Source organism: Garra rufa, chromosome 1, assembly GCF_049309525.1.
Source record: "Garra rufa chromosome 1, GarRuf1.0, whole genome shotgun sequence".
Lineage (NCBI taxonomy): Eukaryota > Metazoa > Chordata > Actinopteri > Cypriniformes > Cyprinidae > Garra > Garra rufa.
This window is the reverse complement of record NC_133361.1, coordinates 41,932,953-41,960,705: the sequence shown is the minus strand read 5'-3', so window position 1 is coordinate 41,960,705 and position 27,753 is coordinate 41,932,953. Positions and strand designations below refer to the sequence as shown.

At 36.2% G+C, this 27,753-nt stretch overlaps 2 protein-coding genes across 2 annotated transcripts; both read right to left on the bottom strand.

Annotated features, from left to right (window-relative positions):
* Positions 1-1,488: 1,488 nt before the first annotated feature.
* bcat2 (branched chain amino-acid transaminase 2, mitochondrial) lies at positions 1,489-14,780 on the bottom strand. The gene is made up of 11 exons (XM_073831432.1): positions 14,716-14,780; positions 12,323-12,397; positions 11,626-11,826; positions 8,626-8,736; positions 8,375-8,494; positions 8,125-8,288; positions 7,251-7,393; positions 4,694-4,779; positions 3,287-3,427; positions 3,102-3,176; positions 1,489-2,698 (listed from the first exon to the last, which is right to left on the bottom strand). The coding sequence occupies exons 1-11, from the start codon at positions 14,731-14,733 to the stop codon at positions 2,657-2,659; spliced, it is 1,176 nt and encodes a 391-aa protein (XP_073687533.1). The 5' UTR covers positions 14,734-14,780; the 3' UTR covers positions 1,489-2,656.
* Positions 14,781-16,229: 1,449 nt separating this feature from the next.
* On the bottom strand, positions 16,230-25,805 carry hsd17b14 (hydroxysteroid (17-beta) dehydrogenase 14). Its single transcript, XM_073840877.1, has 9 exons — positions 25,356-25,805; positions 25,235-25,273; positions 25,041-25,144; positions 19,922-19,988; positions 18,786-18,877; positions 18,597-18,701; positions 18,457-18,524; positions 18,210-18,306; positions 16,230-18,127 (listed from the first exon to the last, which is right to left on the bottom strand). The coding sequence occupies exons 1-9, from the start codon at positions 25,441-25,443 to the stop codon at positions 17,984-17,986; spliced, it is 804 nt and encodes a 267-aa protein (XP_073696978.1). The 5' UTR covers positions 25,444-25,805; the 3' UTR covers positions 16,230-17,983.
* Positions 25,806-27,753: the final 1,948 nt, after the last annotated feature.

Sequence of the window (27,753 nt, the reverse complement as noted above, 5' to 3'; positions counted from 1 at the left end):
GACAACAAAATAGATAATTAATTCATAATAGACTTTATAAATCTATTGATTTGGGTCTGTTTCACAAAGAGAAAAAAAAAAAAAAAAAAAAAAAAATATATATATATATATATATATAGTATGGATCCCTGCACCTCTTTATTTACTTTAATCTTCTCTTTATCTGTTATATAATATACGTTATATAGTAATATACTGAAGTAATGCAAAGAAATACAAAATAAGTTGTATTTTTTTTTTACTTTTTATGATGAAAGATGTGATTAAATTGGGTTATGGTTTACTGGTTAATCTGAATCATAGGACAAATGACTTAAAATGATGTTATCTGTACACAAAAACAACAAAACCTCAAAGTCTTAAATAAATGTACAAAAACTGTCACTGTGATGTTTATGATACACTAATAGAAATCTCATAAAACCAAATGCAAAAGTAAAAATGAAAATACATTCTGTAAAATGAAAAAGGGTATTTTTAAGACCATACACAGTTGAAGTCATAAGTTTACATACACCTTGCAGAATCACTATAATTTACAAAAACAAGAGGGATCATACAAAATGTATGTTATTTTTATTTAGCACTGACCTGAATAAGATACTTAAGATAAAAGACACTTATAGTCCACAAGAGAAAATCCTAGTTGAATTCATAAAAATGACCCTGTTCAAAAGTTTACATACACTTGATTCTTTACGCTGTGTTACCTGAATGATCCACAGCTGTTTTTTTTTTTGTTTTTTTTAGTGATAGTTGTTCATGAGTCCCTTATTTGTCAGGTAACTGTCCGCTTTCTTCCGAAAACAGGTCCCACAAATTCTTTAGGTTTTCAGCATTTTTGTGTATTTGAACCCTTTCCAACAATAACTGTATAATTTTGAAATCCATCTTTTCACACTGAGGACAACTGAGGGACTCATTTGCAACTATTACAAAAGGTTCAAACGCTCAGTGATGCTCCAGAAGGAAACACGATGCATTAAGAGCCTAAATATAATATTTGTTTCATTTAGTATTGTCCTTCAAAAGCTACAGAAGATACTGACATGCTTCCCAGGAAAATAAGTTCAGTTTACCTTGATCTTCAAAAGATGGATTTATATAATTTATATTCAGTGACTTTTATAAAGCTACAAAAGTACATTACAATTTTTTTATTTTAATCATAATCAGAGTCTAACAAAATGCTACCGTGATAATTTTACTATAATATATCCTATTGTTGTTGTCATTACAGCAATGATCCAGATACGGAAAAAAATCTTAACGGTACTTTTTTCTCTATACTTTGATTTCTTTTGGGATAAAATATGAACCAGACATGTTTTTGGTTCCTGAAATTCAACAAATAATGTGTCCAAGTAGTTCCCAAACAGTTCACAGCCACCGTTGATCAAAAGTATGCTTAATAGCCACACACAAAAGGAAACTAGACCTGCAGAAACAAATACATGTAGGCAGTTAAAGCAAAAAGCATACTACGTATTTGGACGCAAATAGAATTTATTTGTAAAAATACAGTAACAGAAAAAGCAAAGACATCTTCTCCCATCTAAACCCTTTAAACAAAAACCAATCATGAGTGTAGCAGCGGCCCCCTCAGCACAGTAATGACCAATGTGAAAGATGGTGAACTAAAAGTGAAACAGCCAACTCCATCAGGCACTTATACAGAAGAGATGTGGAGTTCATGGATTAAAATACAAGTTTAAAAGGAAAATAAAACATGGGGGGCTTCACAATGAGCTAATAGGTATTCCAGCCATTAAAACTACATGTTCAGTGAACATTACATATTTCACAAACACATTTACATACAGGTCACATTGTTGTTCCAGGTATCACATAGATAACACACACACAGAGCCTAGTATTGATCACCTACAATTATCACATCAAGACTTTTCTAGTGGTCTCTAGAGCTGCTATGTCTGGGCCATCCTAAAGCCCTTTGTGCGTGCATAATTTCAGCTCATGGTTTTAAATCTACATCTGGCGATAATACGCTGTCCTTATCCTTCTCTAGACAGACATTTACAACCATTTACACTCTCTTTTCAAATTTAGTGTCTTTAAAAAAAAGAAAACTGTTTAAAATAATGAAGAAAAAAAACCCCACGTCTGTCCTGCTAGTAAGAAAGAAAATCATGACGTCTGTTATTGTGTTACGCAAACAAGCAGCTGAGTGAATGCAGATTTACATTAAAATGATTTCGTGTTGAAGTCTGATCCTTCTCAACCACCTGATTTCTTAGCACCGTTCCCGCAATATAAAAGTGTAAATGTTAATACAGATAAAAGTTGTAGGAAATAAAACATTTTAGGAGACAAAAAGGAAACAGCAAAAGCATGACTGGTTGGTAACAAACAGAAAAAAAAAGCTTACAGATTGGATCAGTAACTACTGCAATATTTGTTGCCTTTAGTTGCATATACATGGCTTATGACGCTTGTGCTCAGGTTTAAGGATGATCTCTAGTGCTACAAATTGTGCCATATGGATTTCCAAGCAAGCATGTAAGGTCATTTAAAAAAAACTGCATATATTTCCATTTAGAAAGGTTGTTACTGTATAATAACACACCTGTCTATTTAGTCCAGACACAAACACTTGAGATGAGAGGTTTTAGACATAAAACCTGCACAAGATCATTTAGACGATCACCGGTGCCCAGTCCCTCTGAGTGTGTCCGTACTGTAAATGGAGAAACATGGCAGAGATTAAGACAGTGTGATGATGGAATGAAAGGAAAATATATATATATATATATATATATATACACACACTGCCCTCCAAAGGCAAAGTGCAGTAACTACGCCAACACTGAAACTGAGAAAAATGCCTTTAAGGTTTTTACGCCAACTAGTCAAACATGTTGACACTCTTGTTTCTCTGAAACACTCTCGTTTCTCTGGGACAAAATTGAACCAGGAGACTTTGCCACAAGACAAAACAGTTGTCACAAAGTCATTTTAAGCCTTAACTCAATTTTGAACAAATGCGTAGTTACTGCGCTTTGCCTTTGGAGGGCAGTATATATATATATATACACACACATTTATTATTAATTCAAGGACTATTTGGAAGTTTTCTCTACCTGGATGTTAGTCAGCTCCTTATGGAATCTCTTAGCAAGGTCTGGACCGTTCTTCATTGTGGGAATTTGGTAATTCTGAAAGATTTAAACAAAAGAAGAGTTTTTTCGAGAAATGTATATATGTTACTGGTTAAAGATGTCAGCGGAGATTTGTATTAGAGAAGCGAAGTGCATTTTCTGGTTACCTGTCCTCTGTAGAGCAGACTGCCAACTGGACAAACCACACATGCAGTGCCCGATCCGAACACCTCCAGAACCCGTCCGTCATCTAAAGCGGCCGTCAGCTCTTTCATGAAAACTCTGCGCTCTGTTACTTTAAAGTCCCCCTGAAAAAGACACACAACCCTTACAAACAGTACTACGTTGTCCGCCATTTTCTCTGCACTCGAGCAGTTGTAGTGACAACAATGTCTCGTAAACAATGCAGGTGTTTTGTAGTTAGATTTAGAAGTGAACATAAGTCTTAGAGTCATTGAGGACAAAGTGGATTAGTTTTGTTTTTGATGGTAACACGCCACTGAATACACAAAAACAGAAGAGGGGGCGGGGTGAGCAGTAGCTCATTATCATTTCAAGAGCCATGCACTGAAATGGGTCACTGGGAACAAAGCTGTTTTTGACAAGGTAAAAAGGGTGTTGATTTACACGACCATTGAGGAATTTTAATTAAAGTATGTTGCAGACATTTCATGAAGACCCTAAAGAATCATAACAACTTGTAGAAAATGCCCATCTAATGTCTCCTTTAACAATTATCATATTCATATACCATAGTATTTTCTTAGCATGCCATGATATCTAAAAGAATGCCATGGTGCTAGAAGTTCACTTCCAGAACAAAGATTTACAGATAATTTACTCACCCCCTATGTCATCCAAGATGTCCATGTCTTTCTTTCTTCAGTCATGAAGAAATCATGTTTTTTGAGGAAAACATTTTAGGATTTCTCTTCATATAGTGGACTTTATGGTGCCCCTGAGTTTGAACTTCCAAAATGCAGATTAAATGCTGCTTCAAAGGGCTCTAAACAATCCCAGCCGAGGAAGAAGGGTCTTACGTAGCGAAATATCCCATCTCATTTTCTCCTCCAACTTCAAAATTGTCCTACATTGCTGTTTTACCTTTTTAGTTAAGGGCATTTGATCTTCTTTGCACGTTCTCTTTGTTAACACTGGTTCAGTGCTTCTGCAGCAATGTAGGACGATTTTAAAGTTGGAGGAGAAAATGAGATGGGAGTTTTTCGACATACCCTAACTGTCTTGAACCGGACACAGAGAGCTAGACAAGACAAGCATCTGAGGCTAAAATGTATATAAATAGAAAATAACCATTATATGGAGAGAAATCCTGAAATATTTTCCTCAAAAAACTAAATTTAAAGAAAGACATGAACATCTTGGATGACAAGGGGGTGAGGACATTATCTGTACATTTTTGTTCAGGAAGTGAACTACTCCTTTAACGTGTTATTGTCACGTCATTTACTTGAATATCATCATACACATATGGCAATCTAAGATAGATAATATTTTGAAGAACACATGAAGGTGAGAGTTGAGAAACTTCCCCCTTTTCCACCATTGTTTCTCACCCATTCTCTGGCAAGATCCAGAAGCGACTGCCTGGTGACTCCAGGAAGAATGACGCCATCAAGTGGAGGGGTGACCAGCTCTTTCTCTGCAAAGATATGCAAATGTCAGCGAATACATTAAGATGCATTAAGATCTACAACCAGCAGAGGGAGACAATCTTTACCCATATAATGCCAAATGACTGTCAACATCTTGACAAACTATACACAAGCCAAACTGCAAGAGAAGTGTATCCCAAAATGTAGTGTGCTTGACTTAATCTAGCGATCTAGATTCTAGAATCTAGAGGGTTTTTTTTCTCTTCAGGGCATCAGGACAATTTGATTAATTTCCATAACTTTTTTATTCCTTCATGATTTTCGAATAAGGATTTTAAAAAGTAGACAAAAAAAAATTCTAGCCAATTAAATATTGTAGAGAAGAGCACAATGTAAATTTTAAATTGTGTTCATGGCAGAAAATTCCATAACTTAAAATTGTATTTATTTTTTACAAATCATGATTCTCTCATATTTCCAACCATTTCCTGACTGCAGAAACACTAGGTATTTTTACACACAAAAAAATGCATGTAGAAGTATGGTATCATTTTATAAATAACATAACCCTTGTAAAAAAAAAAAAAGTCTACAGAAACAAGAGCCATAATCCATGTGACAAAGGCATTTAAAAGTACATTATATAACAAAAGTTATATGATAAGTGAATACATCATGAATACATCTTCCAAACAGTTTTTTTCTTATGTTGAATTACTTTGGTATGCCTCATTGGATGACTATTGACAACCACTGTGGAGAGGGCTCTATAAAATCACATTTTTCCATTTCCATAAAAAAAAAAGTGTTCAATTATAATTTATGGATTTCAGTTTTAATTCTTTATTGGTTAAATTAAATAAAATTAATCAAAAAGCATGACACTTACACAATTTGGCAGCAATTTATTATATTTAACAAAAGTAATTTTTTTTTAGGCCCTATGAACAGCATTTATTAAAACCCTATGAAAATTAATGGAATAATAAAACTGAATGGCTCAAACTCAGTTTTACATTTTTTTTGTGTGTAAAAATACCTAGTGTTTCTGCAGTCAGGAAATGGTTGGAAATATGAGAGAATCATGATTTGTAAAATAAATACAATTTTAAGTTATGGAATTTTCTGTCATGAACACAGTTAAAATGTATTATTATTATTATTTTCTTCAGAAATACTGAATACAGTGCATTTACATTTTACTGGTAAATTTTTTGGTAAATATTCATTAATGTTTTAATAATAAACAATTTTATTAGTAGTACTACTACTACTACTATCATCACATTAAGTAATATATTCCTGTCACAGTTTCTTCAAGTAAAACTGAACTTTCATTGTGACGGATTGCTGTGAAGACCTTTATGTTTAAGCTTTTCTCAAAAAAAAAAAGGATAAAATGCTTATGAATTGACTCTCAGAGCAAATCTAGAGATTATGTTCATGACTGTGTTCATACTAGTCTCGCGTAGTATGACGGCTGAAGGTCTGGAATTCATGGCAGCTTTAATTGGCCAAGGCCCGCCCATTAGGCCGTTTGACCGACATGTCAAACAACCAATCACAGTTCGTTTTGTTCAGCGTCACGTTTCGGGGCGTAGAAATGCCCCCACAACAACAGACTGGCGTGCAACAAGTCAGTCATTGAAATAACCAGCATTGGAAGTTAACGAAGAGGAGGGAGAACAAGCAGTAAGTCAGTAATTTGTTCGCGAACGTCGCAAATGTGTATAACAACAACGGCGTCTGCATAAGCACCTTTTAGCAAAACGCTGAGTAAATCAGTTGGCGCTTTGTTTCCCGGCGGACCGAAAATAAACGCGACACTCGCGTGTTCCGGATATCCGATCAAATTCAACTAATCAGATCACGACTCTGACATTCCTGAAGTGTTTCCAGTTAAGTGTACCATATGCATCAGACGTTTAGCCAACGTTCCGTGGGCGTGACGCCTGAGGCTGAGACTATGTTCATACTCGTATAATGAGGGAGCAAAGTCTGAAATCATGACGAGAATCATGCGCACCTCTGTATTTGTGTAGTAAATGAAATTCATTAACACAGAGACACACAGAACATGCAGGATTCATATTTAAATAGCATTTCTGCTGCTTGATATTCACAGACAGTAGTCGATACCACGTTTTGATTTAAGTGTACTGACCTACTTTTGATTTATTAATTTAAAATTTGGCGAATTCCCTGAATTATACCGTAAATTCCATTTTTATGACTGGAGTCTGCGATTCTGTCCGTGTTTTCCGCATTGCGGAAATCATAGGGCCCTATATGGAGTAGCCCAGTACCTGCATGACTCGTCATATTCATAAACAGAGAGAAGTAGCTCTGGCTAGACCCATGCAGTCTTGTTTACGAACTGTTAAAGCACCAACAGTTACAAAATGCACCTCTCAAAGTGCACATTTTGGATACTAAAACACAGTTGTGCACCTAAAACACACGTTAGGACTGCAAAGATTTTTAATTTTCAGTTTCTAGAAGCTACTCTCCCTCTCACCTCCTTTCTCGTTGGTCCAGTAGATGAAGAGATTCATGGTTCCGACCTCAGTGATCTCCTCCTTCTCACCATACAGCCAGAGGACCTGCTGACAGCCCAGCTTGGCAGCCTCGCTCTGAACAGCAATTGTCGGCCCATAGTTACTAAGAAACATAAAGCCATAATTACAGGGAAGAGGTTTAAAACCAACAGTTAAAGCACTTCAATTCATAATATAAAAGATAATGTGAACTTTTAGGACAGCAGCACAAGCTTTGCTGAAGTGGACCTTAAATGCATAATGGGACAGTAAGATAAGGCCCGATAAGAGAGGTGAGTAGAGACAGATATAGCACATAAACAGAAACCAGAGCTAAATCAGTGTAAAGTGTCAGCAGACCAATGAATTTACAACAATCCCATGTTGCAACTTGTACCAGCCTACTGCAGCCTGTGCAAGCTAATGAATTTCTCTGTATAACCTGAATGAGACAAGCTACTCGTAAGACACCAAATTGGCACAACAATAGTGCAAAAACCAAAGCACACCAAAGTTGCCTTGAGGCATTGAAAAGGCAACAGACTGTTGCAAAAAAATAAGCTCCAACAGAAATGTAATTGTTCTTCTGCCATTCATGATCTCACCATTAAAACAAAGAAAATGCATCACTATCCTGCAACAATTGAAACCAGATGCTTTGATCAAATTAATAAATTACATTATAAAATACATTCAAATAGAAAACAGCTATTTTAAATAGTGAAAATATTTGCAATGTTACTGTTTTGCTGTACTTGGGATCAAATAAATGCAGGCTTGGTGAGCAGAAGAAACCTTACTGTTCAAAAACTTTTGACTGGTAGTGTATGTTACCAAGCTTTTGTAAAAACTCACCCTCCCATCTTGTATTCTCCAACGCCGCCCCTCCAGGCCCGGACATATCGAGGATCTGCCAGCAGTGACACTGGACTAAAGCCTCCAGTTGCAAAATAAGGTCCAACAGGCCCAACGATGACAAAGAGCAAAGCATGACCTGCTCGAGACACGCCTAGAGAAGGCTGCAAAAAGAAGGAAGGTTATCATTAAAGCTAAAAAGACCAAAAATCATTCGACAAAATCTATTTTAATATCTAAAATGTCTTACTTCAGTTCCTATAAATGTTGGTCTGATGTACAGGCTGGCATCTGTGGAGTAAGGAACCCATTCTTGGTCGACCTCAATCAGCTTACTGATACACTTTAACAGTTCGCCCTTATCAAACAACTAAGAGAGATAAAGAGAGAAAGAGAACATGCTGATGGAGGTGGGAAGAGGATATGGCACACGGACTGGCTAAGTGGAAATGTGATAATATCACAGAGCATCAGTCAATATGGAATAAGATAAAGACTAACAGGCAGGCAGCTCCGCTCTGAGCTCCGGTACATGCGCTCCATATTCAGCATAGGCCTGAAGAGACGGATGCGGTTATCCACTCCCCGGAAAGCCTTCATGCCCTCAAACAGCTGAAATTAAAAAAAAAATGAATTATGGAAATTAGTCTTAAACATCATTTGCAAGCCCTATCCACCTTATTCTTCAACACAAAAGTAAGCTTTTGGGTAAGACTTCTGGTTCATTAGGCACTATAGGGAAATAATGAGAAGAATTACAACATGCTGTAAACAGTAAAACTGTTTGAACTACAAACCAATGTGTTTATAATTAAGATTATACATTAAATTAATATGGTAAACACACCCATTTGCAATATCAAGCAGCAAAACAAGCTGTTTTGTAAAGCTGAAAAAAGCTGGCCAAACCCATAAAATTTGCAAATGGCCACACCCGCTCTTACGGGAAAAATAAAGTGGATAGTTCACTCCAGTTCATGCATTTCATCTTAAATAAACCTTGACAAGGTCAAATAACTGCAGAACATTAATGGAAATACTAAGTCATTTATTTGTTTAAAAAATACAGCCAAGCATAACATATTATTAATACAAAATATTTAAAAATTATTACAATTTAAAAATAGATGTTTTTTTTTTTATATAACATTAAAACAGTGGACAGTGAAGACTCCAGTCTCTAGTGTCACATGATCCTTCAGAAATCATTCTATTATGCTGATTTTGGGCATAAATTCTTATTGTTATCAATGTTGAAAACAGTTGTGCTGCTTACAGGTGCCATAGAATGCATTGAGAGAATATTTTAAATTGTTCTCTGATATCTACATAGAAGGTATTTGGCATAGGAAAGGGCAAAAAAATCTTCAGAAATGGTTTTACAGGTCCATTTACAACCCTAGGATTTGCTCCTAGAATGAAAGGCTCTGTTTTTGCCTTATTTGGAAGCTTCATGAATATTAATGAGCTCTGCTCTGATTGGCTGTTTCACAGAGCTCAATAGCTCGCACATGGATGAAAATATATATTTAATTAGGAGCTCTAGCCGCTTTTAATATGCGGTTTGTTGAATCTGCCGTTTTGAATCGCGGATATTTTAGTTTCATTACTGTGATGCATGTGCTCTGTGTAAAGTTATAATGCAGAGGGAGTGATTCTTAACACACAAGTTGAGCTGCTTGTCAGTGATACTCGGGATCTGTTAATCATTCGTCATCATCAGGCAGTTATTTCTCCATCATTCACCATCATCAGCGCAGTCATCTCTCTGTTTATGTGGTAAGTGAAATCCTATGTATAGCAATGTAACAGGCTAGCACTAGCATTAAGCTAACCGTGTCCCTTGAGTGACTCACGTTGTTTAACTGATGTACTCACGTTAGTGATGATTGGGCGATGTAAATGTTGGAGGCGTAACTATTAAGGATCTCGGGAAAGTTTCGTAACAGTCGGGTATATGTTGGAATTGACCTATTTTTCAGTGGTCTTTTGCAAACACCAGATTTATATAAGGAGGAGGAAACGATGGTGTTTGAGACTCATGGTATGTCATGTCCATGTACTGAACTGTTATTATTTAACTATGCCAAGGTAAATTCAGTTTTCCATTCTATGGCACCTTTAATAATTTTGTGAAAATGTGATATATTTATCAAGGTATCCTGAATAAAAAATGTGTGTACATAACAAAAACAGCATTTATTTGAAATATAAAATACTTTGTACCTTTGTTAATACCTTTAGCGTCTCTTTTGATCAATGCATTTCATTCTTGCTGAATAAAAAAGTATCAACAAAAAAAGTATAAAAACTATACTGCATATAAACATCATTGTCAAGCTGCATAATTTAGGATATATTCATCAAGATTATATAAATGTAATTAAAAAAGTTACTAATTTGGTATAGTGTACACTACCAGTCAAAAGTTTCTGAACAGTAAGATTTTATTTAAGTATCTTCTGCTCATAAGCCTGTATTTATTTGATCCAAAATACAGCGCAAACAGTAATATTGTAAAATATTTTGACAATTTAAAATAACTGCTTTCTATTTGATTATGTTTTAAAATGTAATTTATTCCCGTGATCAAAGCTACATTTTCAGCATCAGTACTTCAGTGTCTCATAATCCTTTAGAAATCATTCTAATATACTGATTTGCTGTTCAAAAAACATTTATTATTATTATTATAATAATATTTTTTTCCAAGATTCTTTGATGAATAGAAAGATCAGCATTTATCTGAAACAAAAAGCTTTTGTAACATTATACACTATACCATTTAAAAGCTTGGAGTTAATATAATTTTTTATTTTTGTTTAAGAAATTAACAGTTTTATTTTTAAAGGATGCTTTAAATTGATCAAAAGTGATGATAAAAGACATTTATAATGTTGCAAAAGACTTCTAAATCAGATAAATTCTGTTCCTTTGAACTTTCTATTCAAAGAAACATGAAAAAAATTATATTCAGCTGTTCATAATAAATGTTTTTGAGCAGCAAATCAGAATATTAGAATAATTTTTGAAAGATCATGTGACACTGAAGACTGAAATAATGATGCTAAATATTCAGCTTTAAAATCACAGGAATAAATTACATTTTAACATATTTTCGAACAGAAAACAATTCAAAATATATTCAAACAGTTATTTTATAGCAAAAATATGTAAAAAATTTACTGTTTTGCTGTTCTTTGGATCAAATAAATGCAGGCTTGGTGAGCAGAAGAGACTCCTTTAAAAAACATTAAAAATCCTACTGTTCAAAAACATGATATATTTTGCTGAATTTAATATTTATAAATTAATAATTGCAATCATAATACCATAAAGGAAATTCTGCAGACATTTAATTTCTACATTTTCACAGTTTGTTGGGGCACAGCATCTGAGAAAATTCAGGTAAAAACAACAGACTTGGAAAATAAAGTCAATATTCATTTGAATAAATGAGAAGAGCATGCCAGGAACCATGTGGCTCACACACTCCCTCACCTCTATAGAGTAATGCAGGGCTGAACAAGCAGGGTGAAGGGACAGATTCTGGAAGGGCTTGATCTGAGGTGACTCCCATCCTCCTGCTGCAGACCAGCTGATGGTCAGCATGTGGTCTGAAAACTGCTTGCCAAACACGAGGGTCGAGGGGTCTGGCTTTGGCTTCACTACAGGGTTCTTCTCTATGGTAAGATCTGCAGCCTGACACAAACAAACGGGAGAAAGAGACAGAAAAAAAGAGAGAAAACGAAAAGAAAGAGAGGGGCGGGGAGTAAAGCGGGCAAGTGGAGAGGTGTTTATTCATTATCATTGATTGCACATGCATTTAAAAAAATTAATCTGGATTCATCATGCCAGTCAAGCTCTTATAGAAATTGAATTCAATTAAATTACGGAGAGAAGGGAAGGGGGTGTTGGAAAATAAAAAAAAGAAATCATGCAAGAAGGTGAAAGCACAAAGAAAACAGACATCAGATCCCACAAGGTGACACCATGGTCTGTTTAACACTTCAGAGAATGCAACTCAGGAAGAGCTGTAAAACTTTACAGGCCTGCATCGCCCCAAAAAATGTGATCGTAAACTTTGAGCCAACTTAAACAAACACATAATCACAAGACCTGAAGGCCCAGGCTGACCCGTGGCGGCATGGAAATAAAAGTAGCGCATAAACCTGGCACAACAGGTTTGTTTCAATACCTTGAAGGAGGAACTGACGAACCGCAGTGACCCACATGACAGGGACAGAGGCTGAAGAAAGCGTCCATTTAGTGCCTTAAAACAGAAACAGAGCGTGACCTCAACCGTTTACATTCACAGCCCAAACAGACAGAGAGCATGTTGTTCTTGACAGCTGTTATTTAGCTCTCATGAGATGTGAAGGTTGAATGTGCCAGCTGTATATACCTGCATTTGTGCAAAGGAGACAGTTGGCTCACACAGTAACAGTGCTTTTAATAGCTAAAAAAATCCTGAGTGAATAAGCAAAATGAAAAAGGAAGTGTGTGTGTTTGCCTATTTTACTGTAAGACACACACTTAATTATATTACGGTTTTCTTTTCATGTTTTATTTGACATTTGTTTACATTATAAATAATGTAGCAGGGCTACATGATAGCTCTGTGAGGTGACCTCACCAAACTCTGTGCATAATTTGGCTAGCAAAAGTGTCTTATGGCAAGACGTTTTAACATTAGTTCCTAAAAAACGGCACACTAAAAAATGCTGGGTTAATTACAACCCTGCACTGGGTAAAATATGGACAAATCCAGCAACTGGGTTGTTTTGACTCAGCGGTTGGGTTAAATGTTTAGTGTTGATAAATGTTTATTTTCAACCTATTTTTGGTTCATTTAAAGCAAGAAATACAGTCATTTTTAGAAAAGCATGGGTATATTTTTATTCAATGCCATGTCAGCATCTTAGGCTACTTTCATGGCAAAAACAATTAAAAAATTTATAAGTATATTAAATACAATAAAAACTGGCAAACAAACAATCAGACAAAAAAATTATATTGCACAAGATTTTAAGTAAATTTACTTCATAAAAGAGTTTTCTGCATACATTAAAAGAGGGACAGTCCAATAAAATATGTTTGACAGAAAGGGGAATCTTGCAAAACATGCACTGAGAAGTGTCTAGTGTAACTAGCATATATTATTGCAACTAGTATTATTTTAATTATTATTATTATTATTAAGTAACCCAATAGTGACTAGTGTTGTTTGCAATTTCACTATAAGTATTCGTTTATCTCTTTGCTTCTTGTCACTACCATCATATTGTCAAGTATGTTATTGATAACAAATTGCAATTTGAAAAGAATTAAAAGGCATAAGTTGCAACTATTTACTTCCAAGTAGTCTTCTAAGTCTACTAAGTAGTGTTCCAGTATTACTGGTAACTATTATTTCAGTAGCACTACACATTTTTAACAGTATTACACTACTTATGTAACTCTATTGTAAGTTTATTTTTTTATTTCACTAAGTACAATGGCGCTTTACTTATATGCAATGAATACTTAGACTATAGTTTATAGACATTAAAAATTAAAGGGTTAGTTCACCCAAACATTTTTATTCTGTCATAATTACTCTCATGTTGTTCCAAACCTGAAAGACCTTCGTTCATCTTCAACACAAATCAAGACCAGATAGCTCTCGCATTTCATCAAAAATATCTTAATTTGTGTTCTGAAGATGAACAAAGTCTTATGTGTTTGGAACAACATGAGGGTGGGTAATAAATGACAGAATTTTCATTTTTTGGTAAGCTATTGCTTTATATTTTAAAATTAGTAGTAAGATTATCTAGTATATATCTAGTGAGATTAAACATTTAGTTACATGTATCTAAAATATAAGTACTAGCACCTCATCACAAGTTAAACAAGTAAAACAGGAATAGATTTCAACAACATGTAGATTACATACTAGTCAGGTGTGGTAGTTAATATCACAGACCCATGTTGATTAGATCTGCAAAACGGTAACCGGTGAAAGTGGAATAGGATAGTGATTAAAAGCAAAGTTATTCAAATACTAGTTAATTGTTAACTGAAATGACTGGAATTAGTATTTGGATCTATTAAAAGGCTACAAGTAAAATTGTAAACCCTACTAGAAACTATAGAATTATTATTTATTTTTTTTCTTAGAAAAGCACTGGTAACAAAAAAATTATTTATTATGTATATTTTTATGAATGATTGTTAACACGGCTTGCCATATGTACGTGCGTTCATACGGAAATACGTGGAAAGCTGCTCTCATTCATAACGCAAATGTTTGAGTATGCAGATTTGAGTATAAACCGCATTTCACAATGAAAATCAACAAACTACACTTTGATGTTTTATGCAAAAATAAAATCAAACACTTAAAAACACGCATTCGGCTCATGTGATAATTGTAATATGCGTGTTGTGGATTTGCAACGACGATGACCTGCAGCTCAAAGCTGCTAAATTTAGTTTTGTTAAATATACTCCAAAAACATCGAGAGTGTTTAGACAGAGTTGTTAATTATTGACAGCAGGATTTTGGGATGTAGTAGAGGAGATAAGTGAAATGATCTTTGAACTCACCGTCCTGATCGCTGCCATCGCTGCTGTGCTGAGATGAATGGTAAACTAGTCCGAGTGGGAGCAACAGCCCAGGACTGGCGGATCTCTGCGTTCCGGATTGGATCACTAAAAAAAACAGCGGCAATTTGCTCAGGCTTTGAATTGTTACAGGCTTCTCCAATTTTGATTAAGCTCATTCGCATAATTTTCAAAACAGGCCAGTGTGGTATTTATATCAGAAGGCTTGTTTGAAATATTATAAATGTTATTATTCATCGTAAAATTCAGATGCTGGAAATGTCAGGGTTACTTAATAAGTAGAGTATGTTTTATATTTCTGAACACTCATGGGATAAACTTTAATAAATAGGTATGAGTATATTATATCACCATAACATTTATCATCTCTGCATGAGTTTTAAAAGTCATTAATGTTACAAATAAAACTATTCCCATATAGCCTATCAAAGGGTTAATAATACCCGGCTGCGGGTAGGCGTGACGGATCTCTCTCATCTGATTGGATACAAAAGTACGGGTCAAAACTACGCAATCAGCGGGGTTACACAAGGTTGTGACGGAAACATTACATTCATTGGCTAGTATATGAGGCGTTGGTCTGATCCGGTTAAATGATTGGCTTCTGGACATTTGAAGAAATATGTTTCATGTTAATACCTTCAGCTGACGATATGGTGAATATAAAAATAGCCTGTCACCTTTGTTGGTCACTAATGTAAACAAGGCTGTTCTGCTTTAGATTGCACAGAAACCTTCCATTGGCATACTCCTTTGACTTAAATTTTCTGTCTCAAACTCTGAAACCATATGTGACCCTGGACCACAAAACTGGCCATTAGGGTCAATTTTTCGAAATTGAGAATAATACATAATCTGAAAGCTGAATAAATAAAGCTTTCCGTTGATGTATGGTTTGTTAGGATAGGCTGAGATACAACTCTTTGAAATTTTGGAACCTGAGGTTGCAAAACAATCAAAATACTGAGAAAATCGTTTTTCCAAATGAAGGAAACTAATCAAAAATTAAGTTGTGATGTATTTACAATACGAAAATGTACAAAATATCTAAATGGAACATGATCTTTATTTAATATCCTAATGATTTTTTGCATAAGATAAAAATCTATCTATAATTTTGACCCATACAATGGGTTTTTGGCTCTTGCGTCAAATATACCCATGCTACTTAAGACTGGGTTTGTGGTGCAGGTTCCCATATTATGCCTTGCTTCCAAATTCACATCCATCTTTATCATTAGATTAAGCTCTATTATTTACTGTAACGTGCATACAGTAAACAGTGCCGTGCAAAAGTATTCATACCCCTTCATTTTTTCACATTTAGTTTCGTTGCAGCATTATGTTAAACTGCTTTAAATTAGTTTTTCCCCACATCAATTTACACTCCATACGCCATAATAATGACAAACCAAAAACCAGATTTCCAAATGTTACAAATTTATTAAAAATAAAACACTGAAATAAGTACATTGCATAAGTATTCATACCCTTAACTCAGTACATAGTTGAAGCACCTTTACAGCCTCGAGTCTTTTTGGGTATGATGTGACAAGCTTTGCACATCTGCATTTGGCAACTATCTGCCATTCTTTGCCTCACCTTTTCACCTCTCAAGCTCTGTCAGCTTGGATGGGGGCTGGCAGACATTTTCTAGAGTCCTAGTTGTTCCAGTCTTCCGTTATGGATAATGGAGGCTACATGCTTCTGTGAACCTTCAATGCCGTAGTTTTTTTTCTGAACTCTTCCCTAGATCATTGCCTTAATGCAAGTCTGTCACTGAGATCTACAGGCAGTTATCTTGACCTCAGGACTTGGTTTTTGCTCTGATATGCATTTTCAGCTGTTAGACCTTTTCTGAGAGGTGTGTGCCTTTCTAAATCATACTCTTTCAAATGAATTTGCCACAGTTTACCTCCACTCGAAGTGTAGTAACATCTAGAAGCAATATGAATGCTCCTGACCTAAATTTCAAGTGTCCCAGAAAAGGGTATTTGCAAAGTTGTTACAAAGCTGTTTTGTGCTTTGTCATTATGGTGTATGAGATGTAGATTGATGTGGAAAAAAAGTAATTTAAAGCAGTTTAACATAATACTGCAACAAAACGTGAAAAAATGAAGGGGTATGAATACTTTTGCAAGGCACTGTATATCCTAAAATAAATACAGCACATTTCCAGCTGTTTAACATAGTCAAGGACTCACCAGATCTTTTAATGCCCACAACATTTTGATATCAAAGACTCACAACAGTATCAACACTACACACTATTTAGCATATATTATTATCTCAGAATAACCCTCATGAGTGGCATTGGCCATGTTAAAAAATATTTTCTAGCTAATAAATAAAACAATTTGACAACAATTAAGCTTTTTAATTACTAAAACATTTTTAGAAATACAGTGTATGAAGCAAATCACAACATGTCAAGAGTCATTAAAGATGAGAAAAATCACTACATCACAGTTAAAACTGGATTATTGTGTAACAAACTGTCCAGGGAATGTTTACATGTAAACATCAGTAAGTCTTTGCACATTTATGGTCCTGTGATTCACAGTGCGGCTCCCCTTTATATAACATATATTTGCATTAAAAAATGAAAAACTTAGCATTTAAATTAATTAAGATTTCATGGATAATAATATCCTAATACTATTATATGTACTACCAGTCAAATGTTTTTGGACTTTTAATGCTTTTTAAGAAGTCTCTTCTGCTCACAAAGCCTGCATTTATTTGATCCAAAGTACAACAAAAAATATATTATAGAAAATATTATGTTGAAACCAGCTGAGTAGATTTTTTTCAGGTTGCATTGATAAATAAAGTTCAGAAGAACAGTATTTATCTGAAATAGAAATCTTTTGTAACATTATAAACATTAAAAATCTTTTTGTCCAAAAACTTTTGACTGGTAGTGTATTAACAAATGCAGCTGGCTTTAAATTTATCAATTCTAATACCATTTACCTGACCAGGAATGTGTGAAATGGCAACTGGCAAGTAAAAAAAAAAAAAATTCAATTGCTTAGAACTTCAGTAAACTTTCATTAGTGTGATTGTTTAATACTAAACTTAAACTCATTCAAATAAAAGTTGTGCAAATCATTTTACACATTGCTTTGAAATAGTGCAATGATTTAAAAAAAAATTAAATTGGTGCATTGAGAAGCATCAAACAGGTTGTCTGAGATAAGGAATGAAGCCATATTATCATTTCATGGACCTTTCCATCAATGTCCAGTTATGGAATTTGGCTTTTGAAGCCGTAGTTGAGTTCAGCCCCTCCGCTTAGAAACAAATCTATCCCAGTACAGAAAGTGGCATCAGCTGCCAAGAAGAGGGCAGCTAATCCACTCTCAGCCTCCGTTCCCATTCGACCAATCAGCTGTTGAGTGGAAACATATTACTATCATATATTTAGTAGAACACCATTCATTTATTGCCCATTTAGCCTTATGAACACTTACCTGAGCATTTTCTCCCTCTTTAATAGCAGCAGCAGCATCTTCTGTGTGGCCAGCAAGTTCCTCCCACATAGGTGTCATTATATTGCTTGGAGAGATGCTATAAAAGAGTTTGAATGTTAGCAAACAGCAAGCTCACAGATGGAAATTCAATCAGATCAGAAATAGAGAAAATCCTAAATAGTTCAGATATGGATAAAAAGCAAGGGCCAGCTTAGATGTTAGAGGAATTGGGTGTAATGTCACTCACCAGTTCACTCTCACTCGATACCGACTCTCATCCACTGCCATTGCTTTAGTCATGGCGGTGATCGCCCCCTTGTGGATATATGTGGGTATTACTGTTCCTTCCAACTTGTAAGATAATCAAGGACAAGCAGAGAAACTCACCTTGGTTGCCACATAGGGAACTGCGTCTTTCTGACCTATTGAGGCCACAATGCTGGACAAATTGATGATGTTTCCTTGTGTCTCACGCAGATGTGGCAGCGCATACTGCCCCGAGGTAATGAAAAGAGGTTAAAAAATAAAATAAAAATAAATAGTTCTGCACAAATAAGGAGACTATCACTTCCTTACCTTTGAAGCAAGGAAGTAACTGACAAGGTTCAGATTTAGCAAGTCTCTAAACTCATCCGCAGTGGTTTCATCTGTGGTTTTGTGAGGGGGGTCTGATAGAGGATTTAAATAAAGATCTATTTTATTTTTTATTTTTTTAATAAAATATAATTTCCATCCAAATACACTACCAGTCAAAAGTTTTTTAACAGTTAGATTTGTATATATTTTTTTAAGTCTCTTCTGCTTACCAAGCCTGCATTTATTTGATCCAAAATACAGCAAACGCAGTAATATTGTGAAATATTTTTAGTACTTAAAATAACTGCTTTCTATTTGAATATATTTTAACATGTAATTTATTCCTGTGATCAAAGCTAACTTTTCAGCATCATTACTTCAGTGTCACATGGTCCTTTAGAAATCATTTTAATATGCTGATTTGTTGTTCAAGATTTTGTTTGTTTATTATCAACATTTAAAACAATGGAGTAAACATCCAGAAACATCCAAAGATCAGCATTTATCTGAAATAAAAAGCTTTCATAACATTATACACTATACCATTCAAATGCTTGGAGTCAGTTATTTTTGGAGGAAAGAAATTATAGAAATGAATACTTTTATTTAGCAAGGATGCTTTAAATTAATCAAAAGTGATGATAAAGGCATTTATAATGTTACAAAATATTTCTATTTTATATAAATACTGTTCCTGAACTTTCTATTCATCAAAGAAACCTGATCTGTTTTCAACATAATAATAATAATAATAAACATAATAAATGTTTTTAATGAGCAAATCAGAATATTAGAGTGATTTCTGAAGGATCGTGTGACTGGAGTAATGACGCTAAAATTCAGCTTTGAAATCACAGAAATAAATTATATTTTAATATATATTTAAATAGAAAACAATTGTTTTAAATAATACAAATATTTCAAAACTTTACTGTTTTTGCTGTACTTTGGATTAAATAAATGCAGGCTTGCTGAGCAGGAGAGACTTCCTTAAAAAACATTAGAAATCTTACTGTTCAAAAGCTTTTGACTGGTAGTGTAAATCTAAATGTATCTGGGTCAAATTAAGAGTCTAGAACAAATAAAAAAGTTCATAGTATAAAAATGTAACAATGGTAAATAAAACTTTGACTTACGACACCCAGCGTTGTTCACCAAACAGTCTATTTGTCCAAACCTCTCAATCGTCACATTGATTAATCGCTTCAAGATAAGACAATTAAAACTAGATAAAAAACTTTGTCAAGACAATGTTTGAAGTTGGCTTGAGAAAGTCTGACCAGATAGTTTAAAAAAGTTTTTAAAGTTTTTAAAAGTTTGACTGTTTTCAGTCTGAAATAGTTTTCAGCGATAGATAGATAGATAGATAGATAGATAGATAGATAGATAGATAGATAGATAGATAGATAGATAGATAGATAGATAGATAGATAGATAGATCAAGTTGAAAAAGTTTTAAGTTTGATGGTTTTCAGTCTGAAATAGTTTAAAGTAGTTTTAAAAGCTTCAAGTTAGATGCTAAGCTTCTCAGAGTGGTTGCTAGGGTGTTTCTATGTGGTTGGTAGGGTACTCTGGGTGGGTTGTTTAGGTGTTGCTAGGCCGTTGCTAGGGTACCCGGGGTGGATGCTAGGGTGTTGCAATGCAGTTACTAGGGTACCTAGGGTGGTTGTTAAGGTGTTGCTATGCGGTTGCTAGGGTACCCGGGGTGGTTGCTAGGGTGTTGCAATGCGGTTACTGGGGTGCCCAGGGTGGTTGCTAAGGTGTTGCTAGGTGGTTGCTAGGGTACCCCGGGTGGTTGCTAGGCAGTTGCTGTGCGGTTGCTAGGGTACCCCGGGTTAGGGATGGGAATTGATAAGATTTTTACGATTCCAATTCCATTTTCGATTCTGCTTAACGATTCGATTCTTTATCGATTCCCTTATCGATTCTCATATGGAAGAAAACGGACAACAAATTGTTGATTAGCATAGTTAAACTGTCTCTGTTTGGGGCTTTGTACTTAGGGCTGAGAATCTTTGTCATCTCCCTAGAAAATATATAATGGGAATGAATGAGTCCTGCAGCTTTATTAGCCGAGGACATGCTAACGTTGTTGCTGCTGCTGCCGCTGCTGGGTTGAGAACTGTTAGTCCGGAGCGGATCGAAAACGCAACATTCTTTTATTGTTATTGCATGCTGTGTGCGCAAATGTTTTAGCATGTTAGTGGTATTTCCTCCCTTTGAGGAAATATCTACGCTGCAAGTATTGCAAGTTGCCCTATTTTCGTCTTTTTTGGTGAAATACAACCAGACTTTTGAGCGTTTGTTCCGCTTAGGCGCCAATGCTTATTGACTGAGCGTAAGCTACGCAACGTGCGTAAGTTACGCAATGCGCGTGATGACGTCATTCGTGCCCACTGGAATCGTTAAGGGAATCGTTTGCAAATTTTGCAAACGATTCGATGGAATTGAAACACTGGGAACCGGTTCTCAACAAGAACCGGTTTTCGATTCCCATCCCTACCCCGGGTGGTTGCTAGGGTGTTGCTATGCGATTGCTGGGGCATCCAGGGTGGTTACTAGCATGATTAACAAGTTGTTAGCATGTTTCTAGCATGATTAGCAGGTTACTAGCATGATTCTAGCATGATTTTAGCATGATAAGCAAGTTACTAGCATGATTTTAGCATGATTAGCAAGTTACTAGCATTATTTTAACATGATTAGCAAGTTACTAGCATGATTCTAGCATGATTTTAACACGATTAACAGGTTACTAGCATGATTCCAGCATGATTAGCAAGTTACTAGCATGATTCTAGCATGATTAGCAGGTTACTAGCATGATTCTAGCATGATTTTAGCATGATAAGCAAGTTACTAGCATGATTCTAGCATGATTAGCAAGTTACTAGCATGATTCTAGCATGATTAGCAAGTTACTAGCATGCTTCTAGCATGATTAGCAAGTTACTAGCATGATTTAGATAGATAGATGAGTTTGATTGGATTAGAAATATAGTATATAGAATGGCAGCAAAGACTATAGAGTACCCAAGACATGTCACTCGTATAGTTTTGAATGGGGAAAAATGCAACGCTCATTATGGCCACGAAGCCCCGCCTTCTTAATGAAAGAGCCAATCGTTGATTAGTAAAGTCAGCGCGTCACTGCAGCTGCCGTTAGAAGTCCCGGTTGCTATAGAAACGATCGGCGCTCTAAGGGGCCGTTCATATGTCGCGCCTAAAAACGCGTGGAAAACGCTGGGCGCGCCACTTTTCTTCTTTTATCAACAAAGCGCTAGGGCGTTTGCGCTCCGGAAGCGTCTGCCGTTGCTATGGAACCATGACCTGCGCTCTCCATAAATACGCGGAAGTTTCAGCAAAGGATAAATGGATTTGCAGTAGCTCTGTTATTAAATTTATGTAAAAATGTTTATTCCTGTACAGCCATGATAAGCTGTTTCTCCGACTTGGCAGTGCTTTTTAATGCTATTAAGGGAAAGGATGAAGCTAATTGGTTAGTTCATGTCACATGACCTGCGGTGCGCTTGCGACATTCTGAAAAGTTGAGATGTTTTTATCTGGATGCGGCGCGGACGCGTCTGGAAAAAATGAGCGCGTCGCACCGCGTGCACGTCGCGACCGTGTCGCTTCCATTATGCGCGTGCATACCGCGCACCTACATTTGAAATAACGAAGTTGAGCGCGCAAAAGACGCTTCATGTGAACGGCCCCTAATGCCGAGTTCAGACTGCATGATTTTAGCCCCGATTTTGACTCACCGACAGGTTTTGAGAAATCGCCGACAAATGCCCGAAATCACAGGCAAATCGGTGCTCGTTCACGTGAGTGACAATCACACAGTGTGAACTATCAAAGACGCGATCTGAGAGAATCGCCGACGTGTCGCCGACACCCGTGAGATATTTGGCATGCTAAATATCTGGACCTGTCGGCGATTCAAAATCATGCCGTGTGAAAGGTGATCTGACTGAAAATCACATCGGCGATTACCTACAGCCAATGAGACAGCAACATCCAGGCCAGCGGGAAGTTGGGGGAGGAGTTACGAAGGTATAGACCACAGTATCAACAAGAATAGCTTCGGCTTCTTTTCTTTTCGCTGCAAATGAGTGCACATGCTATTTGTATGACAAGCTTCTTGCGGGCTACCATTTTTTTTTATAATAATCCCAGTCTCACGTGAGAACTTGCACGCCTGACCTCGCGTTGTTTCCATGTCACTTCTCGCGTGTGTTTGGGTGTGAGACGTAGTTTGCGGACCGGGACAAAGTTGTCGGCGATTCTTCCTATTGTAAAGTCATGCAGTGTGAAACCCCCTGTCGCCGATCCATCGTGCAGCGTGAACACAGCAGCGACAGAATGCTACCCCAGATAGTCATGCAGTGTGAAAACATCTGTGACGCGATTGCTTTGAAAATCGTGCAGTCTGAACTCGGCATAAGACGTGCGCTCAGTACTGCGCATGCGCACTGGCTCATTTAGCAGGAAAAATAAGCGTTTTTTAACGCTATTGGAGCTCAAGGAACCATATTTATGAGGCAGTTCTTGTTGGATTTCGTTAGGGATTTAAAATATGAAATTTATTCGTAAGCTTGGTGAACAGTTTTGGAGAATTTGATGTTTCCCCATTCAAAAAGATAGGAGCTGCACTTGAATGCCCGAGAGGCGTTTCAAAGATGGCCGCTGAGTGACATGACTTGCCTTAAAGCAAAGACTATAGAATACCAAAGACATGTCACTCGTGTAGTTTTGAATGGGGAAAAATGCAACGGTCATCATGGCCGCGAAGCTCCGCCTTCTTAGTGAAGAGCCAATCGTTGATTAGTAAAGTCAGCGCGTCACTGCAGCTACAGTGAGAAGTTCCGGTTGCTATAGAAACAGTAGGCGCTCTAAGGGGCCGTTCACATGTCGCGCCTAAAAACGCGTGGAAAACGCTAGGCGCGCCGCTTTCTTTCTTCCTTATCAACAAAGCGCTCGGGCGCTTGCACTCCGGAAGCGTCTGCCGTTTCTAAGCAACCATCAGCTGCGCTCTATTGTTTCTTCTATTAGCGTCAAAATAATGGGGGCTTGACAAATCATAAAGTTCAGGAAATCCCTGGACCACAATGATGAGCTGCTCCTCCATGTTTCTGCTGAGGTTTCAATGTAACGGAAAAACGTGAGGAAGCTGATTGGTTAGTTCATGTCACATGACCTGCGGTGCGCTTGCGACATTCTGAAAAGTTGAGATGTTTTTAAATCGATGCGGCGCGGACGCGCCTGGAAAAAACGAGCGCGTCGCACCGCGTGCGCGTCGCGACCGCGTCGCTTCCAATATGCGCGCGCAAGCCGCGCGTCTCCATTTGAAATAACGAACTTGCGCGCGCAAAAGACGCTTCATGTGAACGGCCCCTAAGACGTGCGTTCAGTACTGCGCATGCGCACTGGCTTATCTAGCCGGAGAAATAAGCGTTTTTTTAACGCTATTAAAGCACAAGGAACTATATTTATGAGGCAGTTCTTGTTGGATTTCTTTGGAGATTTCAAATATGAAATTTAATCGCAAGTTTGACAAACAGTTTTGGAGAATTTGATGTTTCCCCATTCAAAGAGATAGGAGCTGCACTTGTATGCCCGAGAGGCGTTTCAAAGATGGCCGCCGAGTGACATGACTTGTCTTAAAAGGACTTTGCTTAAAGGGACTTTGATGGCAGTTTGATTGAGTCTCAAAGGATTCTGGGAGTTTTGACAGTTGGAGTTTGAAAGTCTTGGCTCATTTGAACATTCCGTCAATGTAAGTCTATGGGATTTTTCCCAGTTTTAATCGGCATTTTTAGGAAAACCGTAAGTCCGATCAGTTAGAAAAGATATAGCAACTTGACTCAGACCAGACTGAAGATCTGGGCTGAGTTTGGAGTTTGTAGAGTTAAAGCTCTAGGAGGAGATACAGTCAAAAATCTTGGCTAGGAAGAAAATAGAATATCAGTAAGTTGGCTTTCTCAAACCAACTTAATTAATGAACACACAAAACTGCACAAAAAACCCATATACATTATGTTTTATAATACTGATCTTAAGTTCAAAAATGGAAAACCCCTAAAACCATAAAAGTTTAATTGTAATATAATTTTTAGTGAAGTATTACTATTATTATATTATATATATTGCATTATATATTTGTCCTCACATAATACAAGTTTAAGAGGAAAAAGTTAAAGGTGTAGGACAGACATGTTATAAATGTAAAGATCCATGACCGCCTGTTGGTACCTTGATGTCATCCTCTTTTGTCACGTCACATGACACAAACGTGCATGATCCCGGTCCTTCCTTATTCAGCAGAGACTCAAGAGACTGGCCAGCTGACAACTCAGCTGACAGTTACAAACAAAGAAAGGAAACGTTATTGCATTTACTTGTGAACGAGGCGTATAGTTAAAAGGCTATTTAAATCAGTCACATACTTTCTGGTGCGCAAAACACAACTTTGGCTCCGTTTTGGACTGCAAAGCAAACACGGGATTCATTTTAACTTAGGCTTACTTTCGATTAGCTACTTAATGAAACGATAAATATTACCCTTACCAAACACTTTTACGATCCCCCTTCCAATGCCTCTAGTGCCCCCAGTAACGACGACAACTTTGTTGACATATCGCTGAGCACAAGCCATGTTAGTACGTTAAACTTTTACTAATGTGTACTTATACGGCAAATGTAAATTAGCCAAATTTCTGCACAAGCGTCTGCTCGAGTAAACGGTTTCTAATGTACTAAAATCATCTGATAGAGAAGTAGTACCCGATGTCACGTGTGTACTCCAAACTCCGAAGCCTCAGTTTGCTGATCTAAGAACAGTTTTTTTTTTTTGTTTTTTTTTCAGACATGTCTGATGTGCAGAACCGCTGCATGAAACTGAGCATGCGTGTACTGGGCTGGTCTGGCTGCGTTCGAAACCGCATACTCAATGAGTAGGTACTTATTTTCAATAAGTACTTACTTAACGAGCGCTAAAAGAGTACATACTCTACAGCCAAATCTCGTTGAGCATGGATGTGATCTGCACCTCTTCCGCCATGTTGACGTTATCATGTGACCAACGACGTTATAAAAGGTGCAACAACTTAACATATAGCGACAGGTTAAATTCATCTTTCTATAAATATTTTGATATTGATGAAATTTGTTCATTTTGTGGTCATGTTGAAGAAACAGCTGTTCTTTTATTGTGATTGTAGTATAACGGATACGTTTTGGGTTCATTTAGGTTTTTGTATTTTTTAATAATCTTTGTTAGGAAAACCCAAATTCTTTATTTTTAAAAGTTATTACTTTTGTTTTATGTTCAAAATTGTTTATCCACACGCAAAACTATAGCTTAAATTATTGTTGAATTTCTCTTTTCATCCCTGAGGCTTATCAATAACAAAAACAACAAATCCAATTTTTGATAAACTATGATGTGAATATTTGGATTATTCAGAGATATTTAATCATATTTCCCTGTGTATATATTCACATACTATGATGTAAGCAAGCCTAATAGTTGTTTTCAGTTTTTCTCATTATGATTGTTCATTGTTAAAAATAAATACCATCTATCCCTGAGCCTGTAATAAGTTATGTAGTATTAATAATAAAAAGAAAATAAGCACAACAGGTGCTCAAACACCTCATAGCATCAGTAACACAACGACCCTACCTAGTACATCTTCCTCCATGTTTGCAATATCTGCACAAAGGAGAAGTGAATCTTGTGTTTGGAGAAGACAGTTGATTTTACACTCAAAAAATGTAAGTATTACTACTTAGAAATTAAGATTACCTCAGAATGCACTGATCAATAATAATGATAAATGCTGACCTATAATTAATTAATTTTTTTAGTAAAACAAGCATGTTTTTTTTTTCAAACAAGTAATTAATTAATGCATATGTTAATGAAACTTATATTTTATTTACCGATAACAACATGGATAAATGAGTAAAATAATAAAGTAACCATGAACATAAATAAAGACACATGGAACAAAGCTTTATTCAGACATATTGGTAATTTAGTCTTTCTTTAGATGCTCTTGCTGGCTCTTTGGTCTCTGAGGATGAAGAGACGACAGCAACATCTGGTCCAGATGAGACAAAGGGCAGGTGGAGTGATGAAGGGTCTCATCGATGGCACTAGACCATTTCCAGGATGCTGCTGTGGATTTCTCCTTTCTCACTGCACACACCAGTCTGCAGCAGATATTTCAGATCATACAAAGATGCACAAATACAATACAAAAGTTGTCATTTTAACAGCACAATTTCATTAGATCTCTGTATTAGAAGTAACAAAATTACCTAACTTTATATTAAGTTTCAGATTTTACTTTTTTTCCTCACAAATGCTGCTGTCACCTTTCCTTTCAGGTCCTGCTCCACCGCAAAATATCTGCAACAAAGCACAGAAAGTTTTTTTTATTTTTTTTAATATTATTAATAAACTGCAACTTAAGGTTTAAATAGATGTCTGTAGTGTACTCACTCAAAGCCTTTGATGGCAGCACTGCTTCATCAATCACTCTTCACCAGACAAGCATACTTGTCTCATCTGTCCCTGTAACATCCACACAAGATTCAGCTCCCTCTGATTCATGTGCTCAATACTACATTTATCAGGTAGCTGTTGTGTTAATTGGCTTTTTATCCAATACAAATGCTCCTGAATTTATCAACAGTACTATTAGACAAATGAAATAGATAACTCATGTTTAGTTACTATATGTACATGAGTTTATTTACATTACATTAATCTAAAGCAGTGTTGACAACAGAGAATTCTACATAAACTCACATAACGTCCATCACTCGTTTAGATGTCTGTTTGGTGTTGCTCATTTAATTCTCTCAGAACATGTTCCTGTCAGTTGTTAAACATTTAGTAATCATCTTTAAGATGTATATGGTCGCTATACGTAATAAAACGTGTTTTACAGCGAAA